We start from the raw sequence: 20,075 nt of genomic DNA, 5'->3' as shown, positions 1-20,075 counted from the left end.
CGGGTTTGTGTGGCACGAGCAACAGGTTTTTAAGTCAATATTTAGTCCCCAGGCTGGTGGGATCTCTGAATTTTCCATCCCTGAATTTTCAATCTCTGAATTTTCCTTCTCCAAGGAAGAGCAGCTCTGCAAGAACACACCGAGGGTGCCTGATGTGACTCTGCAGTCCATATCAAGTGTCCCCAGGTGCCAGCAGGAATCACAGGCCTTCAGTTTGCAAGGTGGAATTTAGGTGGAAGGAAAGAAAAAGCAGATCAGAGCCCCGTCTGAGACACAGCGGTTGATTTTTAAGTTCTGCAGCAGTTTTGGTGTTTCCCAGCTCTCATCCCTGCAGGACTGAGATAGTTCCTTCCCACTGCACCTGCAATGGGTCATCCTGCCTCGTGATGAGATAAGAGTTGCTTGCAGCCAGCAGATTTTTAATCTAGTCCTGCCTTGTGCCTGGCAATTAATATTTATTGTGGTGTGGATGGAGTGATGGTGATATTTTTTTTCTTGATGTGCAGAAGACATGTTTGTTTAATCTGCCACAGAAAAGAGTGGAAATTAGGATGAGCACCAGAAAAGAGCTGGAAGCAATTAGTCGTGTTATTTTACTGGGACTTAATTGCTGTAACAGTCAAATTGACAAAGAAATCATGGCTGCTTTAGCAGGGGTTTGCTGCTGGATTTGAAAGGAAAAACAACTGCACTAGAAAGGACGTGTTATGTTGTAATTAACCTGTTTATTATTACTGAGCTGTACATTTAAAAATCTATTTACTTAGGATGCACTGGAGCGTATGACACGTAGCAAGAACTCACAGCAGCTCACAAAATTAAACTGTCCTTGTGTGCAAGAAGAGCTCTGTACATCCCCCATGGCCTGTGTGGGTCAGGGCCAGGACAAGCTTCTGGGAGCCCAGATAAGCCCTCTGTGGCTCTCCCTTCTCTGCTGATCCTGAAATAAGAGAGAACGGGGAAAATTATATCAACAGGAAGAACATAAAATAAGAATGACCACACGGGGTCAGCTCAAAGGTTCCTTCCAGCCCCAAATGCACCTCCAGCTCGCTGGGTTTGTAATTCAGCTTGTGTAAATCACCTTTTGATGGTGGTTTAAACTGGGAGTTGAGCAGAAGCTGTAGACAAATCCAGGGAAGAGTAGAACACAACAAACCAAGCTGACTGCACTCCCATCCTGCTGCTTTTTGCTTCACAGGAATTTCTGGAGTAAAATAAAGGGAGAAGGGGTGGGTGGGAGCTGAAGAAACCACAGCAGTGTCCCCATCTCCCTTCAGACATTCCAGTGTGGTGAGAATGGTGCTAAATGAGAATGTCTGTGCTGTCAGCTCAGGGATCAGTTTGTCTGCACTTACATCTGGGCCTTGTGAGCTCATGGCTACTTGGGGAGGCAGAACAGCTGATCCAGCTGTTCCTGACACTGGAGATGGAGCCATCCTGCTTTTCCACAGGGCTGTGCCCAGTGCTCCTGGCAGCACCTCTGAAATCAGCTGGCTGGAGAGGTTTTCTGAATACAGAATCTTAGAATGGCCTGGGTTGGAGGGGACCTTAAAGATTTTGACACAACTACTTTTCTAGGGATTTTTTTGGGGTGGTTGACTTACTGTCTGGAGTTTAAGAGCCACATTCTGCAGCCATTTGCACTTTGTATCCACGGGAAGTCTGTGCTCAGGGGTGCTGGCATAAGCCAGCTCCAATGTTTTATAAAATAACATCTCAGGCCTTTCAGCAGCTTGTCATTTTCCTGTTTTGTTTAATTCCTGTAACTGTCTTCATACGAAACCCTGTAGCTGCAATGTACATTTTGGGTTTCTGTAACAATGCTTGTTTTTGTAGCGGGAAATGTAATCCCTCAAATGCCTGTGTTTAAGAGGATGCAAATCAGCTTCCAAGCACAATGCCTTGGGAACGTTTCTTTCATGCAAAACCTGGCTAGATAAATAAGGAGGGGAGGAGGGAGCAGGGAAAAGGGATTGTTCACTTCTATAAACAACAAGAATTAATTATGCTCAGTAAATGACAGATGGGTTAAGATCAAAATCTGAATCTTTCTCAATGTGGGTGAAATCCACGCTCCTATCTCTGAGTTGCATCAACCCCATTGCACAGCCCGGCCAGTGCCATGGGGCAATGCCAGGGCTGGCAGAGCATTGGGGACAGCAGGCCCTGCCATGGCTGGATGCAAAATCCCTCTGCTATCAGCCCCAAGTGTCCCTGCACCACATCTGCTCCATCAGGGAAGCACCAGCCTCCCGCTGGTCCCGGGGCAGAACAAAGGTTGTCACTTCCTGGTGTTCACCACCCTGAGCTGCAGCAGGAAAAGGGATCCAACGGAGCCCTGGGTTAATGAAGCTGTAGGAAACAGTGAAATGCATTTGGAAGCTCACAGGGACTAGGAAAACTCCATCTCCAGAGGCATTTTCCTGCTGGTGACATTCCAATGCTCAGCACACAACACTTACTTCTGAAATGATAAAATTCTTGGAAGACATCTCTGCACTCCCAGTTCCAGCCATGCACAGAGAGAGCTGTGAGCACAGGAGGGGACATCTGAGGGCTGAGGGGACATCTGAGGGCACACACAGCTCATGCCACTGTGCACCTGTGCAGGAAGGAGGATTGGGATAACTAAAGAATATGTGAAATCAAGGAATTACTCCCCTTCTCTCTCTCCCAAGTATTTGGGGATTTCAGCTCTCCTTGTTTATCTCCGAATAACAGTCATGCCCAAGGATTCTGAAAGGAAAAACTCTTCTCCAGCTCTTGTTCCCACCTGTGCTGGAGAACAACCTGGGGACTGTCACTGTGCCCCTGCTCCATCCTCCCTCCTTCCACTGTGCCATTACTTTGACACTCAATTGTTTCGCATTTGCAAACCAATTCTCAAACCTTTTTTGAGAGCAAGTGATAGAAGTGCAAATTCTTATTATTGCTCTTGAAGAGCTTTTTGCAAAGCTGTTGTTAATGAGCTTGCTTAATGAGCTTTCTTAAATCCATATTTATACCCTATATACAGCTGTATATAGAGAGAGCAACGCCTAAAATATGTGAGGATTGCACACACATATGCCTGGGAAAATGAAGGGAGATTAACACGCATCTTCTTCGGTTATACCGTGCAAGCATTTATTCGTTTTTCCTTGGAAATTGGAGAGATAAAAGATCCATTCTGGAATAAAATAATTCTGTGCATATGTGCTCGATGGTTTTGTTTATGAGCCCCAAGTATGTGAGTGTGTGTGTGTGTGAGACAGATGGTGTGTCTGTTTGTGAGAGATATGATGCAGGGGATGAATGTGTGTAAAAATACAGGTTTCTTAAGGGCTTTTTTATTTTTTTCCTTTTTTTTTTTTAAGAAAAGCCAAAATAACAAATGCCTGCTCAGTCCATTATTTCCTGTGTCATGCTCTTTGTCAATATGACAGAGGAGTATTCCTGCAGAAGGCAAAGCTGCCCCCAAAAGTGAAGGGTGCTGCCCCCAGGGCTTCGAGCTGGGCATCGTGAATTCTCTTCAAGTTTGCAAAGTCCTGGAAAGTTTTGATAAGCAAATACTTTCTGGGCTCTGCCTCTTATTGGCTGTTTCTTCACCGCCAGATTTTGACACAAATAATCTGATTGAAAAATCAGGGAGGGGAACAGGGGGAAAAAAACCAGAGAGAAAAAAGGAGAAGTATCTATTTCAGCTGACTGCGACCAAGTGAAAAAGTGGAAGAGGAGTCCTGAGAGAAGACGACGTCTCGCTTGTCTGGGCAGAGCTCAAGGCAAATCCAGTAAAGCAAAGTCCCTCAAACAGGTGATTGATTTATTCTTTTAAACACTTTTAATTTCATTGGTTTTCTCATTTTTCTGATATGTTTTTCTAACCTTTTTTCCCTCCTTCTTCTTCTTTACTTGTGTCTGCAAATATGTAACATATTCCACTGCCTAAGCCAGTTGTCCTGAGGATTCATTTATGATAATAGTGCACTTGACTCATTTTATTAATTGAACCTTTTAAAATTATATGCCATGTACTTCACTCTCACATGGAAAAATGGTAATAGAACAAAATGTAAGAGGTGTGACAGTGGTCTCAGGTACCTGCAACCCTGACAGCTCCATCAGCAGGAGCACTTTCTAGCTGTAGAGTTTTTTTACTTTGCCATTGAGGAGAGGGCAAACCTTTTAATTGTTTTTCCTTTTAATTGTTCTTTTATAGGGCCAGACCTTTAAATTCAGAGAGCAGCACACCTGTGCTGCCATCATCTGAGCCAGTTTTTCTAGATGACAATTCAGTCTTTCCCATTCAGGATTTTTGCTTCAAATCCATCTTTTATTATTTTTCCATCCTTTTTTTAATACAGGCTGATTAATCTAACAATTTTTAGCATATGGAATTAGCTATTTATAGATATTTCTCATATCACCAGATTGATTCAATACATTAAGCAAGAAAGCAAATTATTTCCAAGCTCACACTGTAAGTGCATCTGTACTTTAAGGAGATATGGGATTTTGTACATTGCACTATAGAATTCCATCCATGGGAGCCCAAGGCAAAGTTTCCTAAAGCCAGTGGCATTCCCAACATCACAAGGAGCTACGTGAGGTTTCTAGAGAACAAATGCTGCAATTAGAGTCTAAACATTTTTTTTTCTGGGTGCTACAGCTATACCAGCATTTCTCTTCCACTGCTTGGACAAAATTTCCATCACAATTTGCTACCCCTGCCATAAAGTCCATTTACCCAGTCTCACCACAGGAATTAAAAATGTCCTGTTCATTTTTCCACTAAAAAAGTCGCGTTTAAATTACTCACCCCAAGTACATTTGATTTTGCAAAGGTGAAAGATATGATTAATTTTGTTGTAAAGGACTGAAATTATTTGCAATTTGACCTTTTATTTAAAGAGTCAGGAGTCCATAAAACCTCTTATTTTGTTCTATTTGGGTTCTTAAAACACAGATGCATCGTTCTGCTTCGTGCTAGTTTTCTTCAGAAATGTAGTCTTTTGAAAGATAAACTATCCTGTGTTTTTGGAAGCTTCACTTTTTCCAGGAAAAAATAAAAAAGAAAGAAAAATCAATATTAAGATATAAATACTAATTAAGCACTGGAAAGGAAATAAGTTTGTTCTAGCCTAAAACTTTGTATGCTCATCAACTTGAAGATGTGATGTAATGTACTAGTGAGTACTAGCGATGTAACGCTAGTTAAAATTAAGTGTTTCAAGAAAAAGTGTTTGGTCTCTACAATTAACCTTATAAGTCTGAAAACAGAATGACCTGAATTTAGAGAAAAATGCAAGTCAGCTTTAGAATGGAGCCTTCACTGCAAATTGGGTTCAGCGTGCCACAGTCCTGCAAATGCTGTCCCCACCAAAGATCTCATAACCTAATTCAGTGAGAATATGAATTTCCTCTAAATTACATCAAAGGACCAATCCTTTGAGTTTGGGTACTGAGAGCTGTTGTGCAGTGAAGTGAGAGTTAGGGCTTCATGAGGAACATAGGATCCAGTAAAATGAGGATCCTGGAGTCAGAAACCACTCCTAAACTAAAAACCAAACCCTTTAAATTTGGTTCTTGCACCATCTGCAGTGTTCCAGTATTCCATTAGAGTTTTCATGGGATACTCTGTAAAATCACCTGAAAGCATCGCTGAGGATGAAGGAACTTTGAGTTTGAACATGCAAATGCTGGATCTGCTTTCAGATCTGACTGGGGAATTTATAACTGCTGGAAAAAACCCTTCTAAGGTGCTTCAGGTGAGGTACCAAAAATAATGAAGCTGCTTTTTTCCCCTTGGCTCCTGCTGTCTTTTCCTCAGGGCACATGATAACATTATTATATAGCTGCACAAATGGCAAACAAATAAGAATGTCAGTTCCAGCCAGCTACTGGCTTTATATCCTATATTGAATTAATAAAAATGTCTGAACACTTCCATTTTGGATGGGCACTCCTGCCTAAGCAATAAATTCCCTTGTGCACTTACCAGTCCAGGTAGAAACTGCTGCCACAGGGGCTGAAAGGAACAGACTCCATAAAAAGAAAGTTTAATTTTCAGCAAAAGGTTGAAGCTATATTCTGTCAGAAGCTTCAATAACTCGAAAACATGGCAGGGTCCATTGTCCATAGCACTGCTTTTCCTGGGCAATACAGTGAGCCATTAGGAGCAGCTGATCACTTGCTGCTGATAATCTGGAGTTTCGATGAAAAACAGTACTTTTTCCTCCCACAATCTCTGCTTGTAGCTTTCCTCTATCCTTGGTTGTGTGAATCACAAAGCCAGTCCAGTGCAGTTGTTAATTAACTCTGCTTTGGGCTCCCAGTTCCTTTTTTTCTGTAAAATGGGGTGGGGGAAGGCGACTTCCTTTTGCAACGTTCAGTCCATTAAAGATCGTTGTGCTCAGTCGTGGCTCTTATCAGCAGTCAGGACACTGGGCCAAATTTGACTTTTACATAGGCTGGGGCAAACACATCCAGAAAGATTCTTTTTATTCGTGGACATCTTCTTTCAACCACCACCAGAAAAGAGGGGCTTAGTGCTGTCTGTGCCTGGTGTATGGGTACTGCTATAAAACTGCTGGATTGCTTAAGCCACCCATCTCCAATCCTCTGATTTACCTGGCTGAGCTGGCCAGCTGCTGCCACAGGATTCTCCAGGATTCTCTAGCCTGAGGGCAGGGAGAGTGGCTGTTCCAGCAGGCACAGCTGGATGCAGGATCTCACCCTACATTCAGAGAGTTACCACTGCCAGAGCCTCTTTCTCCACCGTGGAGGAAGCCCAGGGAAATGAACTGGTTAATTCGGGCAGAGAAATCTCATGTCTGAAGCTTCCTGGCATGAATACCCTCCATTGTGGACACAGTCCTACCCCACCACATGGGAAAATCCCTGTGACATGAGTGGAAATTCCATGTATAAAGGGTTTGAGGCAGCACTTTAACCTGGGGCAGGTCTATAAGGCAGAGTTGGGTCCATGCACAGGTATCTCAGCTGGGACTGACCAAGAGCTCAGCAGTGCTGCTGGAATGGGAGGGACATGGGCTGAGCAGAGCTGCTAAAGGGTTATAACCCCCTGCAGAACACTCCTGTGTTTGTACTGAGCTGGAGCTATTTCTGTGCCTGCAGCTTTTCACTGGGCAGAGACTCTGTACAACGCTTTGAATGAACCTCATTAGAGAGTTCCAGGAGAGCTAAAAGCAGCCATGTACTTCAGTGCTCCTTCCCTCAAGGGCCTGCTTATGGTTCATCCTCAGTACTGTTCTGTCCTCTTTCTAAAATTAAATTAAAAATCTACTCCTGGCCTCAGCTTTCTATTATTCATCTCAAGCTACACATAAATTTCTTGGAAAAAGATGAAGAAAAACAGGTGAGTCATTTCAGAAGAAAAAACGGTTAGAGCCAACAAGTTATCCCTGAAATCATAGATGGAACAACGGGAATCCTGGGCCAGATTTAAAACCACAGCAGCATATCCAAAGGCAGCTGGGCTGGGGGGCACCCTGGTGATTCCCCTGTCCCCAGCAGACCTGGCTGTGGGAATCCCACAGCTTTAGGCACCACAGTAAATGTGGCCCTCAGAGCTTTAAACAAAACCACCGGGCTCTGTAATTATATTTAGCATGAAGGGGTAGTACAGGCACTTCTGAACTCCAGGGAGCAGACCCTTCCATCCCTGCTGTTTGGGATTCCAGGAGTCCACACTGGACAGATAGTTCATGTCAGTCCTGCTTAACAGGAGCAAACTTGGTGGATTTTGGGGTGTTGTCTTTAGTAATTAAGTAGATTCCACTGAACTGCTCTCAGGAAAGAATAAAACTTAATAAGTTTCCAGTCAACAGAAAGCCAGGACTTAGTGCTACTTTTCAACTGAAATTAAGCAAGATTTGTTTTTAGTGCCACTATCCCAAACAATTCCAAGGGAAAATGCAAATACAGATGCAAATAAGGCACCAGCTGGTATTCCTGCACACAACATCATCCCTGTTGCCACCCTGCCTCCACGAGAGCAGTTAGCAGCCCCAGGGAGCGGGCACAGGGCGGGCTGGGTTCTGGGTAGCAAAGATAACACATGCATTGCAAGAGAATTTGGTATGATTAAATTTCAGCATTTTATGTTTGTCCCAAACCCGCCATTTCAACGGTCTGCAATGTTTGAGTTGGGTCCAAAAGGTAACTTCTCAGCCAGCCCTCCTGCTCTGCCTCTGCTCCCCTGTTATTTATCAGCCAGAACTAAACTACTCAAGCAAGAGGCAAACCCTCCACACCATTCTGCAGGGTTTTCCCTCTGTCTCTCTCCTATTACTGATGTTGTTTCTATCATTATTGTTTGTGTAGTAGTTTCACAGAAGAGCTCAGGTCATGGCTTGGGACTGGGCCCTTCCAGGAGCAGTGCAAACACTCAGATTTTCTCCAGTGGGGATCTCTAGTGGTTCCCACTGTGTCCTTTCAGGGAGGAGAAGATCAGAGATGCAGCCTGCCATGTAGTCAGGGCAGGACTAGAAGAGACAGATCCTGGATTCCAATATGTCTGCCACAGACAGTTTTGGTTTCTAACACAGTTCTCAGGTTAAGCCTGTCCCTGTTTCTCCAGCTACAACGTAAAATTGTTGTAATCCTTTGCCTCAGCCTGGGGTAGATGGTGAAGTGTGATTTTCAGAGTGCACTTAATCTGAACTAAAGGGAAGTTACTCCCCAAGCCACAGAGATTGACCTGCTGTTTTCCTGTGTTTCATCCCAGAAAGTGAATGGAAGATGCCACGTTCCTTTTTGGTGAAGAGCAAAAAGGCTCACACCTATCACCAGCACCGCTTTGTGGAAGATGACCTGCCAGTCCTCAGCTGGGGTCCAGTGCCCTCTGCCTTCACTGGTGAGTCAATCCAGCCACTGCATCCACTTGTAGGAACACAGCAAGCTAAATCAGTAATTGAGCAGGATGAGTGAGCTAAAGAGCATCCAAGGGTTTCCACACAGGGATGTCAGTCTAAGGGCAAACTGATCCCTTAGTGTGTGTCCTTTCTCTACACTAAAATCCACAATGTCCCACTGAACCCAAATTTAGATCCTCTCTTTGTTTCCTGCTCGGTTGCTGGGGAGATTTGAGATGTAAGATTGCCGTGTGGAGCTGGTCACATTCGGGGAAAATGACCAACTTCAGGCCACTAACAGCAGGGAAAAGAGCTTGCACTTGGTTGTCAGTGTTCTGCAAACTCACAGCTCTGCCACCTCCATCTCCAGTTTCCTGTGTTCACTGCCCACATTCCCTCTGGACTGCATCTTCTCTCAGTGTGTTACCAGCTCTTCTTGGTGTGCTGTATTAACACCACCTAACACAGTTCTCCTGTCCCTGCTGTCCTCCCTCTGCTCCTGCTCTCCCACAGCCAGCCAGGCAGTGGCAGGGCCAGGGTAATTATCTTCTTCCTTCAGGCACCATTCAAATTTTCTTTATTCAAATTTAGGATCAACTTACCCTTTGTTCCAGCCCTGGCTATCAAATTAGAGTCCAGCCCTGAGATAAGTTTGATAAAAAAGAAAGGAGGTGACATTTTAATTTCCACTCCTGCCATCATCCTTTGGGCATTTGTTGTGTCTGTCTGGTGCAGTGGCAGATTTTCACAATGGATAAATATTGTCCTTCAGCAGATCTGTCCCATCTCCAGCAGAAAGGAGACACATGTTGGACCTCTATCCATCTTAGATTCTTACTACAAAGTTTAACAGGAGTTGGTTGGTGTCTTTAAGGGCTGGGACAAGCATGGAGAAATAAATGAGAGTGTGGGCAGGAGGAGATAAAACTCAGTGCATAAGGACTTACCTCCCCTCTCTGCTTCCCTCCTTGGCTGTCCATAAATCCAGGTTAACAATACCCAACTCTCTTAGGAGAGGGGTGGGGAGGTTAATAATTAGTGGTTGTTAGTTACCCACACGAACGGAAATGGTTTTAAATAGGGAAATTATTCCTACAGACACAATTCTAGGGTTGATTTGCTCGAACTATATTGGGTATCAAGGATCCTATCATCTCATCCTGCCCCTCTCTGCCTTGCCTATCTCATCCTGCTTGGAATTTCCCTCTGTCAGCAATGGGCAGACCTGGAATGCTGATTGCACCACTCTGCACTTCCTCAGGGAGTTGAGCATGGGCTCATGAGTTCATACATGAGTGCAAAACTCACTGAAACAGACTCTTCTTGTAACAGCAAGAGTGACATAACTGTGACTTTTCCTGTGTTAAAGCCACAGGAGAGAGGACACCGGAGGACATCAAGAAACAGGACCTGGAATGTGTGGTTCCTAAACAAGAAAAGGACCCACCTGAACTGAAAGAAGAAAATGTCCCTGTCCAGTACCTGAGCAGGATGCTGCCAGGCCCTTCAGCTCAAGGTCAGCTACCCAAAACCCAATTATAGAAGAGGTCAGGGCTGGGCTGGTTATGTGGCCCCTAAAACTGGGCCCAGATTTTCAGTAAATGACAGCTCTTATTTTGACATCAATGGTCAAACTTGTCACAGGCAGAATTCATCAGAAGCATCCTGTATTTCCCTTTACAGTTCTGGTCTAGGTCAGAAAGAATGAAGGATAATGCTGTTATTCCCAATGAATGAGCCTTTCCATCTTAATGCAGCTCTGTGCTATGTGGGTCAAGGCAGGTGTTCACAGGAAACTTATTCAAACACCACATGAAGCAGGGCTAGTAGGGGGCTTAATATTCCCTTATCCGTAAAATTTCCATGGCATTCCTTGCCATAAAATTTCCTGAGATTGAAATCAAAGTCAGGACAGGAACTTTGCCTGGGGAATCAGGATTTGAATCAAGGAGAAGTTGCCAACTGCAACTCCCAAGGTCAGGCAAGATGGGGAAACAGGAGATGGAGAATTTTTTACAGGTTCCCAATGTGAGGCAATGGTGTGACATTTCTCCCTCTCCTTTGCAAACTCAGAGATGGCCATGCCAGGGCTGCAGATCAAGAACTGCACTAACACAGCGAGCACCCCAACCTTCTACAAAGCTGGCTTTTCCTGGGATGCTTTCCCTGTGCCATACAGCTACCAGCAGATGTCTTCCAGCATGCAGTCAGCCCTTCTGGAGCACCCCGTGAGCCTTTATGGGAGCCACCTCCTGCCAAGCACTGAGCCCCCCCTGGATTACAGCCTGCATTATTCCTCAGACATGGAGACCTTCCACTGTGTGAAGTGCAACAAGGTGTGTGCTGGATGAGAACCTACAGGATGGGGAGGGCCTGGAGGGATTTTCATTGTACACATCAGCATTTCACTGGGTCACACCAAAGTGTGTGGCTCAGAGTGGGGTCCCTACTCAGGAGAACAGGTACAAAGGCACTGTGAATGCTGCAGTTCACATGGCCCAGGAGAGGGGAGAATGAAATAAAGAGAGGGAATTGAAAACAGAGATGGAGGTGAAGCCATCTCCTGTCAAAAAAATCACTGGGATTTTGTTTTGCAGGTGTTCTCCACTCCCCACGGACTGGAGGTCCATGTCCGAAGGTCTCACAGTGGGACTCGTCCCTTTGCTTGTGAAGTGTGTGGCAAAACCTTTGGGCACGCCGTGAGCCTGGAGCAGCACACCAACATTCACTCCCAGGTGGGTGGCACAGTTCCAGAGAACCAGCTCTGGACCTCAGCTCTTGCTTAATCCATTAGAGAGGAAGTGACATTTCCTAGGTTACAAGCATGATGTCTTTCCTGTAGCACCCAGTGACAAGGACAGGAGCTCTGAAGACTGCAGGTCATAGCTCTTGGTCTCACAAATCTCAGACTGCCCTTGAGGATTCCTTGGAAAGGAAGGGAGGATCTACTCGCTCTTCTGTGCCTCACCTCCTGCTAAAGGGTGCAGGAGTTTGGATCACAAGATGTGATCCATTTCCATAATTAACCCTCCCTGCACTCCCTTTGTGCTGCACCCAGCATTATCAGTCCACGAGCCAAGGAGATTTGCTTATCAAATCTACAATTCTCATCACTCTTCAAGCTCCGTCACATGTCTTGCAGCCTCAGACATCCCATGATTTTCCTTCCCCAACAGGAAAGAAGCTTTGAGTGCAAGATGTGTGGGAAGACCTTCAAACGTTCCTCCACCCTCTCCACTCATCTCCTAATCCACTCGGACACGCGGCCCTATCCCTGCCAGTACTGCGGGAAGCGCTTCCACCAGAAATCAGACATGAAGAAACACACGTACATCCACACAGGTGAGAAACAAAATATTCCAATAACCAAATCCAAATCAGAGCCCATCATGCCAAAGCACAGAGTGCCCAGACACGGAGATACTGGACCAGGCTAAGTGTCCAGAGGCACTGGAAAGTTGTTGTTTCCTGTGTGGTAAGAGAGCAGGAGGTTGAAGCACATCCTCCTCTGTGTGACAAGGGAATGGTTATTGACCAGCCTCAGGTGCATGTTGTGGTTGTACCCAGCCCTGGATGCAGGGAATGGGTCACTCAGCTGGAAAGGACTGTCCCTGGTTATCCCCACGCTCAGGTGCTGTGTCACAATCCAGACACATCACCAGGACAGCTGGGCTGGCAGCACCCTGATGCCCAAGCACAGCCAGTCATGTCTGAGTCTGCTAAAAGGCATTTCTACCTCCCTTCCTTCACCTGTTAAAGCATTTTTCTACCATTTTCTGTGTCCTGCAGGGGAGAAGCCCCACAAATGCCAGGTGTGTGGCAAAGCCTTCAGCCAGAGCTCCAACCTGATCACTCACAGCCGCAAACACACCGGCTTCAAACCCTTCAGCTGCGAGCTCTGCGCCAAGGGCTTCCAGCGCAAGGTGGATCTGCGGCGGCACCGAGAGACCCAGCACAGCCTCAAGTGAGGGGTGGCTCCAGGCCTTTGCTGGAACTCCCACTTCATGCTCCAAGGAAGAAGACTGTCCCCAGCACCTCAATCCACCTCATAAAGCTCCTGTGGTGTTCTGTGTTCCCCTGGGGACTGGCCAAGTCATGCGCTGGCTTTGGTGTTCGGCACCACAGGGCCTTGCACGTCCCCAAGAAGCCTGTGGGAGCTTTCACTTTTTGATTGCAACAGGTACCAACCCACATCTGACATCACCTGCTCGAGTGCAAATCCAGAGGAATTTCTCCAAGGTCACAATTACTCTGGATTTACACCAGCAGCAGCAGAATCCGGTTCGTCAGGCTGCCCAGCAGGCAGGGGGGAACTCCTGGGCTGGTGGCAGCAACAATCTGTGCCAAGCTGGTGCTGTAACCATGTTCTGCTCTGATGGTTGGGAAGATAAGCCCAGGGCACACAAATAGATTGCATTCAGTCAGCTGTGTTCAGCTTGGGCAGGCCTTCTGCAGAGACTTGCCCAGGCCATAAATTCTGCCAACAGACACCTAAAGTCATTTCTTTCAGCAGAGCATTTACTGTGATCAAATGACAAGTTAACTGTGCTGTATTTTTAGCTTTGGAGTGGGAGGAAAATACTGAAGAAACAGCTCCTATCCCTAGTTGATAACAGGGGTCTCTAAATACATTCCTAGACACTCCATGCTGCAGAGATCCCAAGCAGGCTCCAGGAAGAACCACACCACAGTACCGGGCAGGAAATAATAAACCCCATGTCTTGGTACCATAGGAGAGCCTGGCTGCCCTTGGAATCCAGGCTGGTATGTCCCACAGTATTTCACTGCATGCTGGACATGCCAACTTAGAGCTGTCCTTAGCAATGCTGGGTCACTGCATGGGCAGGAGTGACCCTGGATATCGATGTCCAGGGCCAGAGTTCTGCTTGCCAGCCACTCTCCTCAAGGAGGAAGTGACTGAGCCTGTACAAGTTGGCAGAGCATGCAAGTACCTCACAAATATTATACAAAGAGAGCAGTGGTATTTCCTCTTTTTTCCAGGTCTAGGGGTTGAAGCAAAGCACTGGAACAAGTAAAGAACCAGTTCCCCTCGAAGCTCTGCCAAATTCTCTCGCTATAACCTTTGGCAAGTCACTGCACAGGGTTTTTGTTTTTCCACCCCTCCTGGTGACATGGGGTCATTCACTCAGGTTTGTGGAGTCCCCTGAGTTCCTAACAGGAAGGACAAAGTATTATTATAGCATTAGTAAGACAAGTGTTTCCAGTTAACTGGGGCATTGTAGCAGGACATGGCTCACTCCACAACAGCATCCCTGAACTCACAGCCTTGCACAATGACACCAGTGGGAATTACCCTGGGAATGGGCTGTGGCACTGCACTCCAAAGGCTTATGAAGGAAGGCTGCCATCACAGGCAAAGACAAAATGGTCCAAGTGGAAAATTCATGTATTGCCAGGAGAGAGCTGCCCTCAGTTCCACTGCTGTAAATCCCAAGTTTTTCTCCTAAGACCTAAAATGTACTTGCCCCTTTTATGCTGTGCCTAAGCTGTAAGTCATTAATATGTATCTGGAAACTCAAACCCGGAGTCTGTACTCCTGGCTTTACTTGTACACTGTAAATATGTATTTATACTTATTCTAATGTATATTTTTATTGCACTATACCAGACAGTGACATGTACAGGCCTGCTGGGATTTATCTGATAAATCTGTTCCTTCTTAGTAACTGTGCTAACACAGAGTATTTCATGTTCAAAATACCCATTTCAAGAACGGCTCATACCTGACTCTGGGGACACAGGCAGTGGGGATGGGGTGAAAAATGAGAAGGGAAAGAGTACAGGATTGCTCTGTATGGTTTGAGTGGGAATAAAGATGGAAATTCACATGCAGAAAAGAGCTGCCATTAGAGAGACATTCATCCTGGAGGCAGGTTGGTGCAGAGCCCCACACAGACAGAGTCAGCTCTCCAGAGCAGGAGGGCCACACCGGATACACAGAATGTGTCCAACAGGCAGTGCCAAAGCCCCCATTAAATCCCTGCTGTCCTTTCCTGAGTCATTCTGGGGAAGGGGACAACTTGTGATGGAGCTGTTCCCAGGTCCTGACTGTGACACACTTGTGTGAACACTCACACGTGCACAAGTCTTGCTCAAGGTAAAGTAATTTGAGCTTATTAAAACCACTGCCCAAAATGCAAACCATGTTTGTCATTCCCCTTGTCCTCCACAAATCTGCAAACAGAAATATTCAAAGAGGGTGTCAGCATCTGGACTGCTCAGGAGCAAAACCCTCCAGCCCCAAACCACACGAGCACACCAGCACAGACTTCCCTGGGGACAGTAGGTGTGCCTGAGTCATGTAAAGCTCCCCAGTTTTGGCCATTTGGAGTCAAGTGCTGGCACACACTGATGGGCAAAGGTGCCTGTGACTGGTCACAGAACCAAACCAGGCAGCTGGTTCTTCTGAGCCTTGTCAAGTGGAGCTGCTGTATCCATTAGATTTTCATTCCTGTCTTTGATTTCCATGGCACAGAGGAGCTATAACCTTCAATGGACAGCTGGGATCTTCTCTCCTGTGTGCTCCTACAGCCTGCTTCTCCCTCCTAACTCAGACACATCACCCCAGTCCTGTCTTCTATTTCCCCAGGACTCCAGAGTGGGTTACTGAGCACAGATATTCCTGAAGAGCAGCTACACTAGAGAGGCAGTGTCAGCCTTAGCCTGGTATTTGTGAGGAGCCTGGGGAGCACATCCCAGGAGATCCAGGGATGACTTTAGCTGGATGGGCAGCAAGTGGAGAAGCACACTGGGAGATGGCTGCAGAGCTCAGGAGGACTTGTCTGTGGGCAGAGCAGCGTGGGGGATGCAGGCTGACCCACTCCCACAGGCACAGGGAGCTATCTCCAGGGGCACAGGCTGTGGATGGGGGCCAGCTGGCAAAGGCACAAGAGACACAACAGCCAGAGACAGGAGCGACCCGAGAAGGGAGGAGGAGGACAGGGAATTAACTTGCAGTGTATTACATTAAGACACTACAGCTTCTTCTTCTTGAGTAAGGACTTTTAGATCACCTAATGCCCAGGCCCTGGCATTCCTTTAGGCCTATGGGTGCCAGCAGCCCAAAGACAAAACAAGACAGAGCCTCACAGCCCTTCATTCACTCCCAACATGGCACCAGCCATGGGCAGACCTACAAAGAGCAGACAAAGGGCTGCCCTGATCCTTGGAGCTGCTGGATCCACACCACAGGTACCCAAGGATGCTCGGCACCTGCCAGGATCAGACCATGGCTGTCACCAACTCCAAACATACCTGGCCTTGCTCTCCAAACATGCAAATCCTCCTCAGTTCTGATCACTCTGCTACAACCCCTTTCCCACCACCTCCCCTTGCACCACAAACTTTCTGGTCAATCAAGGAAACAGATAGCAAAAAGCAAAATCTCAACTAATCTTTGTGGCCGAAGAAAGAGCTGATTGTTTTTGCCTCTCTTTGAGCCCGCCCTGTATCCTGTACTTCCCCAGTCCTCTTCACACCTTCTTCCCTTTATTGCTAGGGAAAAAAAATCCTGGTCTCTGGGCTGTTTTGTTTAGCAAATGAGGGACATGCAAAGCACTAACCCCGGGCATCTGTCAGGAGGAGAGAGGTGCCTCTGTGTCTTCCAGACAGCCTTGAGGCACTGAGAGCAGCAGCCCAGGAGAGCTATGATTAAGGGTGGATTTCAGTTTGGACACGGGATGAATCTGTCTTCCTAATGAGGCCAGAGCCACAGGACACCTGCAGGAAGCACAGGGATGTTCCCAGCTAGCACAGCATTAGGCTGGAACTTGTCTCCAGATTGGATTAACCTCACGGACTGCAGTCCTGGAGAAGGCAAGATCCTGAAGCTTTCTTGTGTTGGTAATTGTTAGGGAAGCCCTTAAAAGAACTGAGAGGAAGGACAGGGAAGAATTATACTCCAGTTGGGTGCAGGTTATACTGGCAAAAGTTATTTGCTGAATCCTGTTGCTTCCCGCCTTAGATATTAGGGGAAAGTGTTGTCAGTGAAAAAAGATAAGAGCAGACAAGCAGCCTGCCTTGTCCTGGCAGCAGGCTGTTCCCCAGTTGTAGGTGATGGAGACACATCAGCAATTTAATTCCAGCCCATCAGCACACAAAGGAAACCTGAAGGCATGGGGCAATTTCCCAGAAATACCTGCATACACAGGGTTTCCACAGGGAAAACATTCCTGCCTGCCATTAGGTGCCTAACGTGGGAATGGATATGGAGCTCAACCTGCAAAACTGCTACAGAATTAAAAAAAAAAAAAGTACATCACAAACCATTTTTTAAACAATTAATCTGCTCTCAAAGCAGAGATTTTTTTTCCCCCCATTTTTACCTGGAATTGCACATCCACACAGAGGAGGCAACACAGAACAGCTGCACAAAAATTATTCAAGGATAGTGAATCTCTGTGCTGGATGAGAGGGAAGAAAACACAGATCCCTGCAGAATTCCTGACCCACCATCTTAAAACTAACAGTCGCCATGGACACACACTGATCTGAAGGCTGCAACTCCAAACTGAGACTTAAGATCTGCCACACATTTCCTGCATGACCTCGGGCAAGACTCGAGTGCTGGATTTCTGAAGTTGTTCAGCACACTGTGAAGCTCTCAGAAGCTCTTCACCCCATCTGTGAGAGGAGGATAATAATTCTCCCTCTCCCCTTCATTTCACTTGTTTATTTCAACGGTAAGATAGTCAGGAATGAGACTGCTCCTCCTTATCTGCCACATCCAGCACCTCACACAATGGAGCCTTGATCTGGGCTGGAACGCCCGAGTGCAACTGCGACACCAATAACGAGTGATAGGAACTGAATCCAGCAAAGCACCCTCATTCCAGAGCTGCCTCGGGAATCCTGCAGGCAGGCACACTGAGACCCTAACTCAAAACCAGCAGAGAAACAGGGCAAGCAGCAACACAGGGAGGATAAACCAGACAGGAGCATTTCCACTGGTTAATAATATTGCAGGGAGAGGAACAGAGCTGGATTTGGGTGCTGTAAACATCCCACTCGATGCCCTCACTTTAAATGTGTTGCTTCAATCTGAGCCCTTCTCAATCTGGTCCTTGGGCTGATTTTGACCTGTGGGCCCAAGGGGGATCTGTGTTCACTGTACCAGACAGCAAGGCAGGCAGAGAGCAGAGAGTCCCTAGGAATGGGGAAATCTGGGGCTGGGGAGGAGCTGAGTGTGCACTGGGCTCAGCTTTGGTCTGATAAGTTTATCAAGCACTGCCGGCTGCTAACTGTCAGCCGGGGAAGGGAGCCTATTAGGGAGGAGGAACAGCTCCCAGGGCAAGATAGGACAGCCCATGCCTTATCAGAGTGCCTGAGCCAAAGAGGGAACTGGAGAGTGAGCACTTTCCAACCACTTCGTCTGAACAACAGACAGATTGGCAAGAAAGGCCTGTCAGCCCTTTGCTTCTGCCACCCAGGCACCCAGGGAGCCCCCAGTCATGCAAATACCCCGGGTAAGTGCAGCCTGGGAGCTGCAAATGTGAACGTCAGGGCCTGAGGGAGAGCACGGGGAAGGTTTTCTTAGAGCAGTGCCCAGTGGGAGAGTCAGATTTACAGCCAACAATTCCGATGTTTACTGAGCAAGCTGCTCCTGTTCAGTGCCCAGAGCAGCACTTCTCCTCCATGCTGCCTTCCCTCAGCTTTGGGAGGGGGATCCACCACTTCAAAGTTGCATCAGTCACTAAGGTTTGGGGTATAGATAGTTGCTCTGTCTCTGAAAAATAGTAAAAACCCCTGAAGAAGGGGGAAAACCTGATCATTCCCTTCTGAGCTGCAAAAGCATGAGCCAGCAAATAGCCCTTCACACCTTCTCCTAGGGCAGCAATAACTACATCAATACAGCTGAAGATCATACCAGGGCTCCCTTAGACCTGTGCAAGCTCCCTGTCCGTACACCTCAGCCATGTCAGGGAGGGGAACAACACATTCCTGCAGGGCACACCCTCTGCTTGGTTCCCCTAGTGAGGCTGGGCCCTGCAGGATGAGCCAGTGCCACACCAGCAGCTTTAACACATTCCTTTAACCTGTCAGACCACTCTGTCATCAGGTCACTGCTGATCCAGACCACGTGGACAGCCTTCACCCTGCATCCCACCACCTTTGAGTCAACCTGGTGTCTTTGCTCCTGCCTGTATCTGGGGGTTTTGGTGACAGATGGCCCCAGTGCAAGCCCTGCCCCTGTGCTGGGAGGATGTGCTCCTCCTTGGCTGCCTGGCTGCAGGTGCTGTCCCAGGCTCTCCATGAGGCAGGAAACTTCTGCAGTAGGTCAGGAGATCTCTGCTGTGAGCTGGTAACTCAAAGGCTCCCTTTTTGATAAGTTACATATCTAGGAAGCGATTTAGCTCCTCCTAAACCACAGATCTAAAGCAGGGCTGAAGTCCTGCCCTGTATGCACCTACTTCTCTCCCTGAAGAGAGGGAGCCCAGTATCTGTAGGCATCTAAAGTTACATGAGCTGAGTCACAGCCCTGTGGTTTCTGCACCACTCTCAGGCTGAGTTTCTCACAGCTGATTCTGCTCCAACTCACAATCTACTGTTCTCCAGGTCCTGAGCAACCTCTAAGCCACTTCATTCCTGAGTGCATCAAGGGCTCCTCAGCAAGTATAAGTCACATTTGCCACCAGCCAAGACAATTCTGAGGTTCAAGGCTTCCTCATGAAGAACATGGGGTTTATAACCCTGTCCCCATTGATTCTGCCTTCCTCTTGAATAATTTTAAAGCAATGGCACTTTATCTTACATCCCAGGCTCTTCTATATTAGGAGCTTTGGTGGGATTTTTAGCAGTGGTCAAGTCCACTGGTTTCTTCTCTTTATAAAATAGAAGTTATCTCTTGTCTCAGTTGAGGAAGGGGAAGTTGGACATGACAGAGCATTCCTGTTCCTGAGAGGGCCCCATCCTGAGAGTGTGGGCATGGTGAACCAGTGTGTCAGTAGGACATCCCTGCTCAGCTCCTTTTTTAGATCCAGCCTGCAGTAGCTTCAAGATCTGCAGATAAGAGCAAGGTAGAATTCCTACACATGCACAGCAGTACACTGCAGTGGCATTGTGAAAAATCCCACATAAAACCCCATAAAGCACCAAAGCAAGGTCTCTGCATTGAGATCTGCCAACCTGCATTTTGCACCTTAAAATATTTGCCTAAATTGGAGTAGGACAACTAGAAATGGAACTCAGGTGAGCTGG

At 46.9% G+C, this 20,075-nt stretch overlaps 1 protein-coding gene and 1 long non-coding RNA gene across 2 annotated transcripts; one reads left to right on the top strand and one right to left on the bottom strand.

The window, feature by feature from the left end:
- Positions 1 to 726: 726 nt before the first annotated feature.
- On the bottom strand, positions 727 to 6,563 carry LOC146429860 (uncharacterized). Its single transcript, XR_014855471.1, has 3 exons — positions 5,981 to 6,563; positions 2,466 to 2,605; positions 727 to 940 (listed from the first exon to the last, which is right to left on the bottom strand). It is a non-coding gene; the product is annotated as an uncharacterized LOC146429860 (long non-coding RNA).
- GFI1B (growth factor independent 1B transcriptional repressor) lies at positions 3,408 to 14,545 on the top strand. Its single transcript, XM_085076946.1, has 7 exons — positions 3,408 to 3,796; positions 8,732 to 8,860; positions 10,228 to 10,374; positions 10,932 to 11,194; positions 11,456 to 11,593; positions 12,035 to 12,200; positions 12,648 to 14,545. Exons 2-7 carry the CDS (start codon positions 8,746 to 8,748, stop codon positions 12,824 to 12,826), a joined length of 1,008 nt encoding a protein of 335 aa, XP_084933072.1. The 5' UTR covers positions 3,408 to 3,796; positions 8,732 to 8,745; the 3' UTR covers positions 12,827 to 14,545.
- The last annotated feature ends 5,530 nt before the right edge of the window (positions 14,546 to 20,075 follow it).

This window comes from Lichenostomus cassidix, chromosome 17, assembly GCF_008360975.1.
Source record: "Lichenostomus cassidix isolate B80296 chromosome 17, HeHo_3.0, whole genome shotgun sequence".
Taxonomy (NCBI): Eukaryota; Metazoa; Chordata; class Aves; order Passeriformes; family Meliphagidae; genus Lichenostomus; species Lichenostomus cassidix.
The sequence above is the reverse complement of the archived record's forward strand: the minus strand, read 5'-3'. Positions and strand labels throughout refer to the sequence as shown.

Coding starts and splice junctions, on each gene's coding strand:
- GFI1B (XM_085076946.1), top strand. CDS start 8,746: ATGCCACGTTCCTTTTTGGTGAAGAGCAAAAAGGCTCACACCTATCAC. Junction 11,195..11,455: donor ACTGTGTGAAGTGCAACAAG/GTGTGTGCTGGA, acceptor TTTGTTTTGCAG/GTGTTCTCCACTCCCCACGG. Junction 12,201..12,647: donor ACACACGTACATCCACACAG/GTGAGAAACAAA, acceptor TGTGTCCTGCAG/GGGAGAAGCCCCACAAATGC.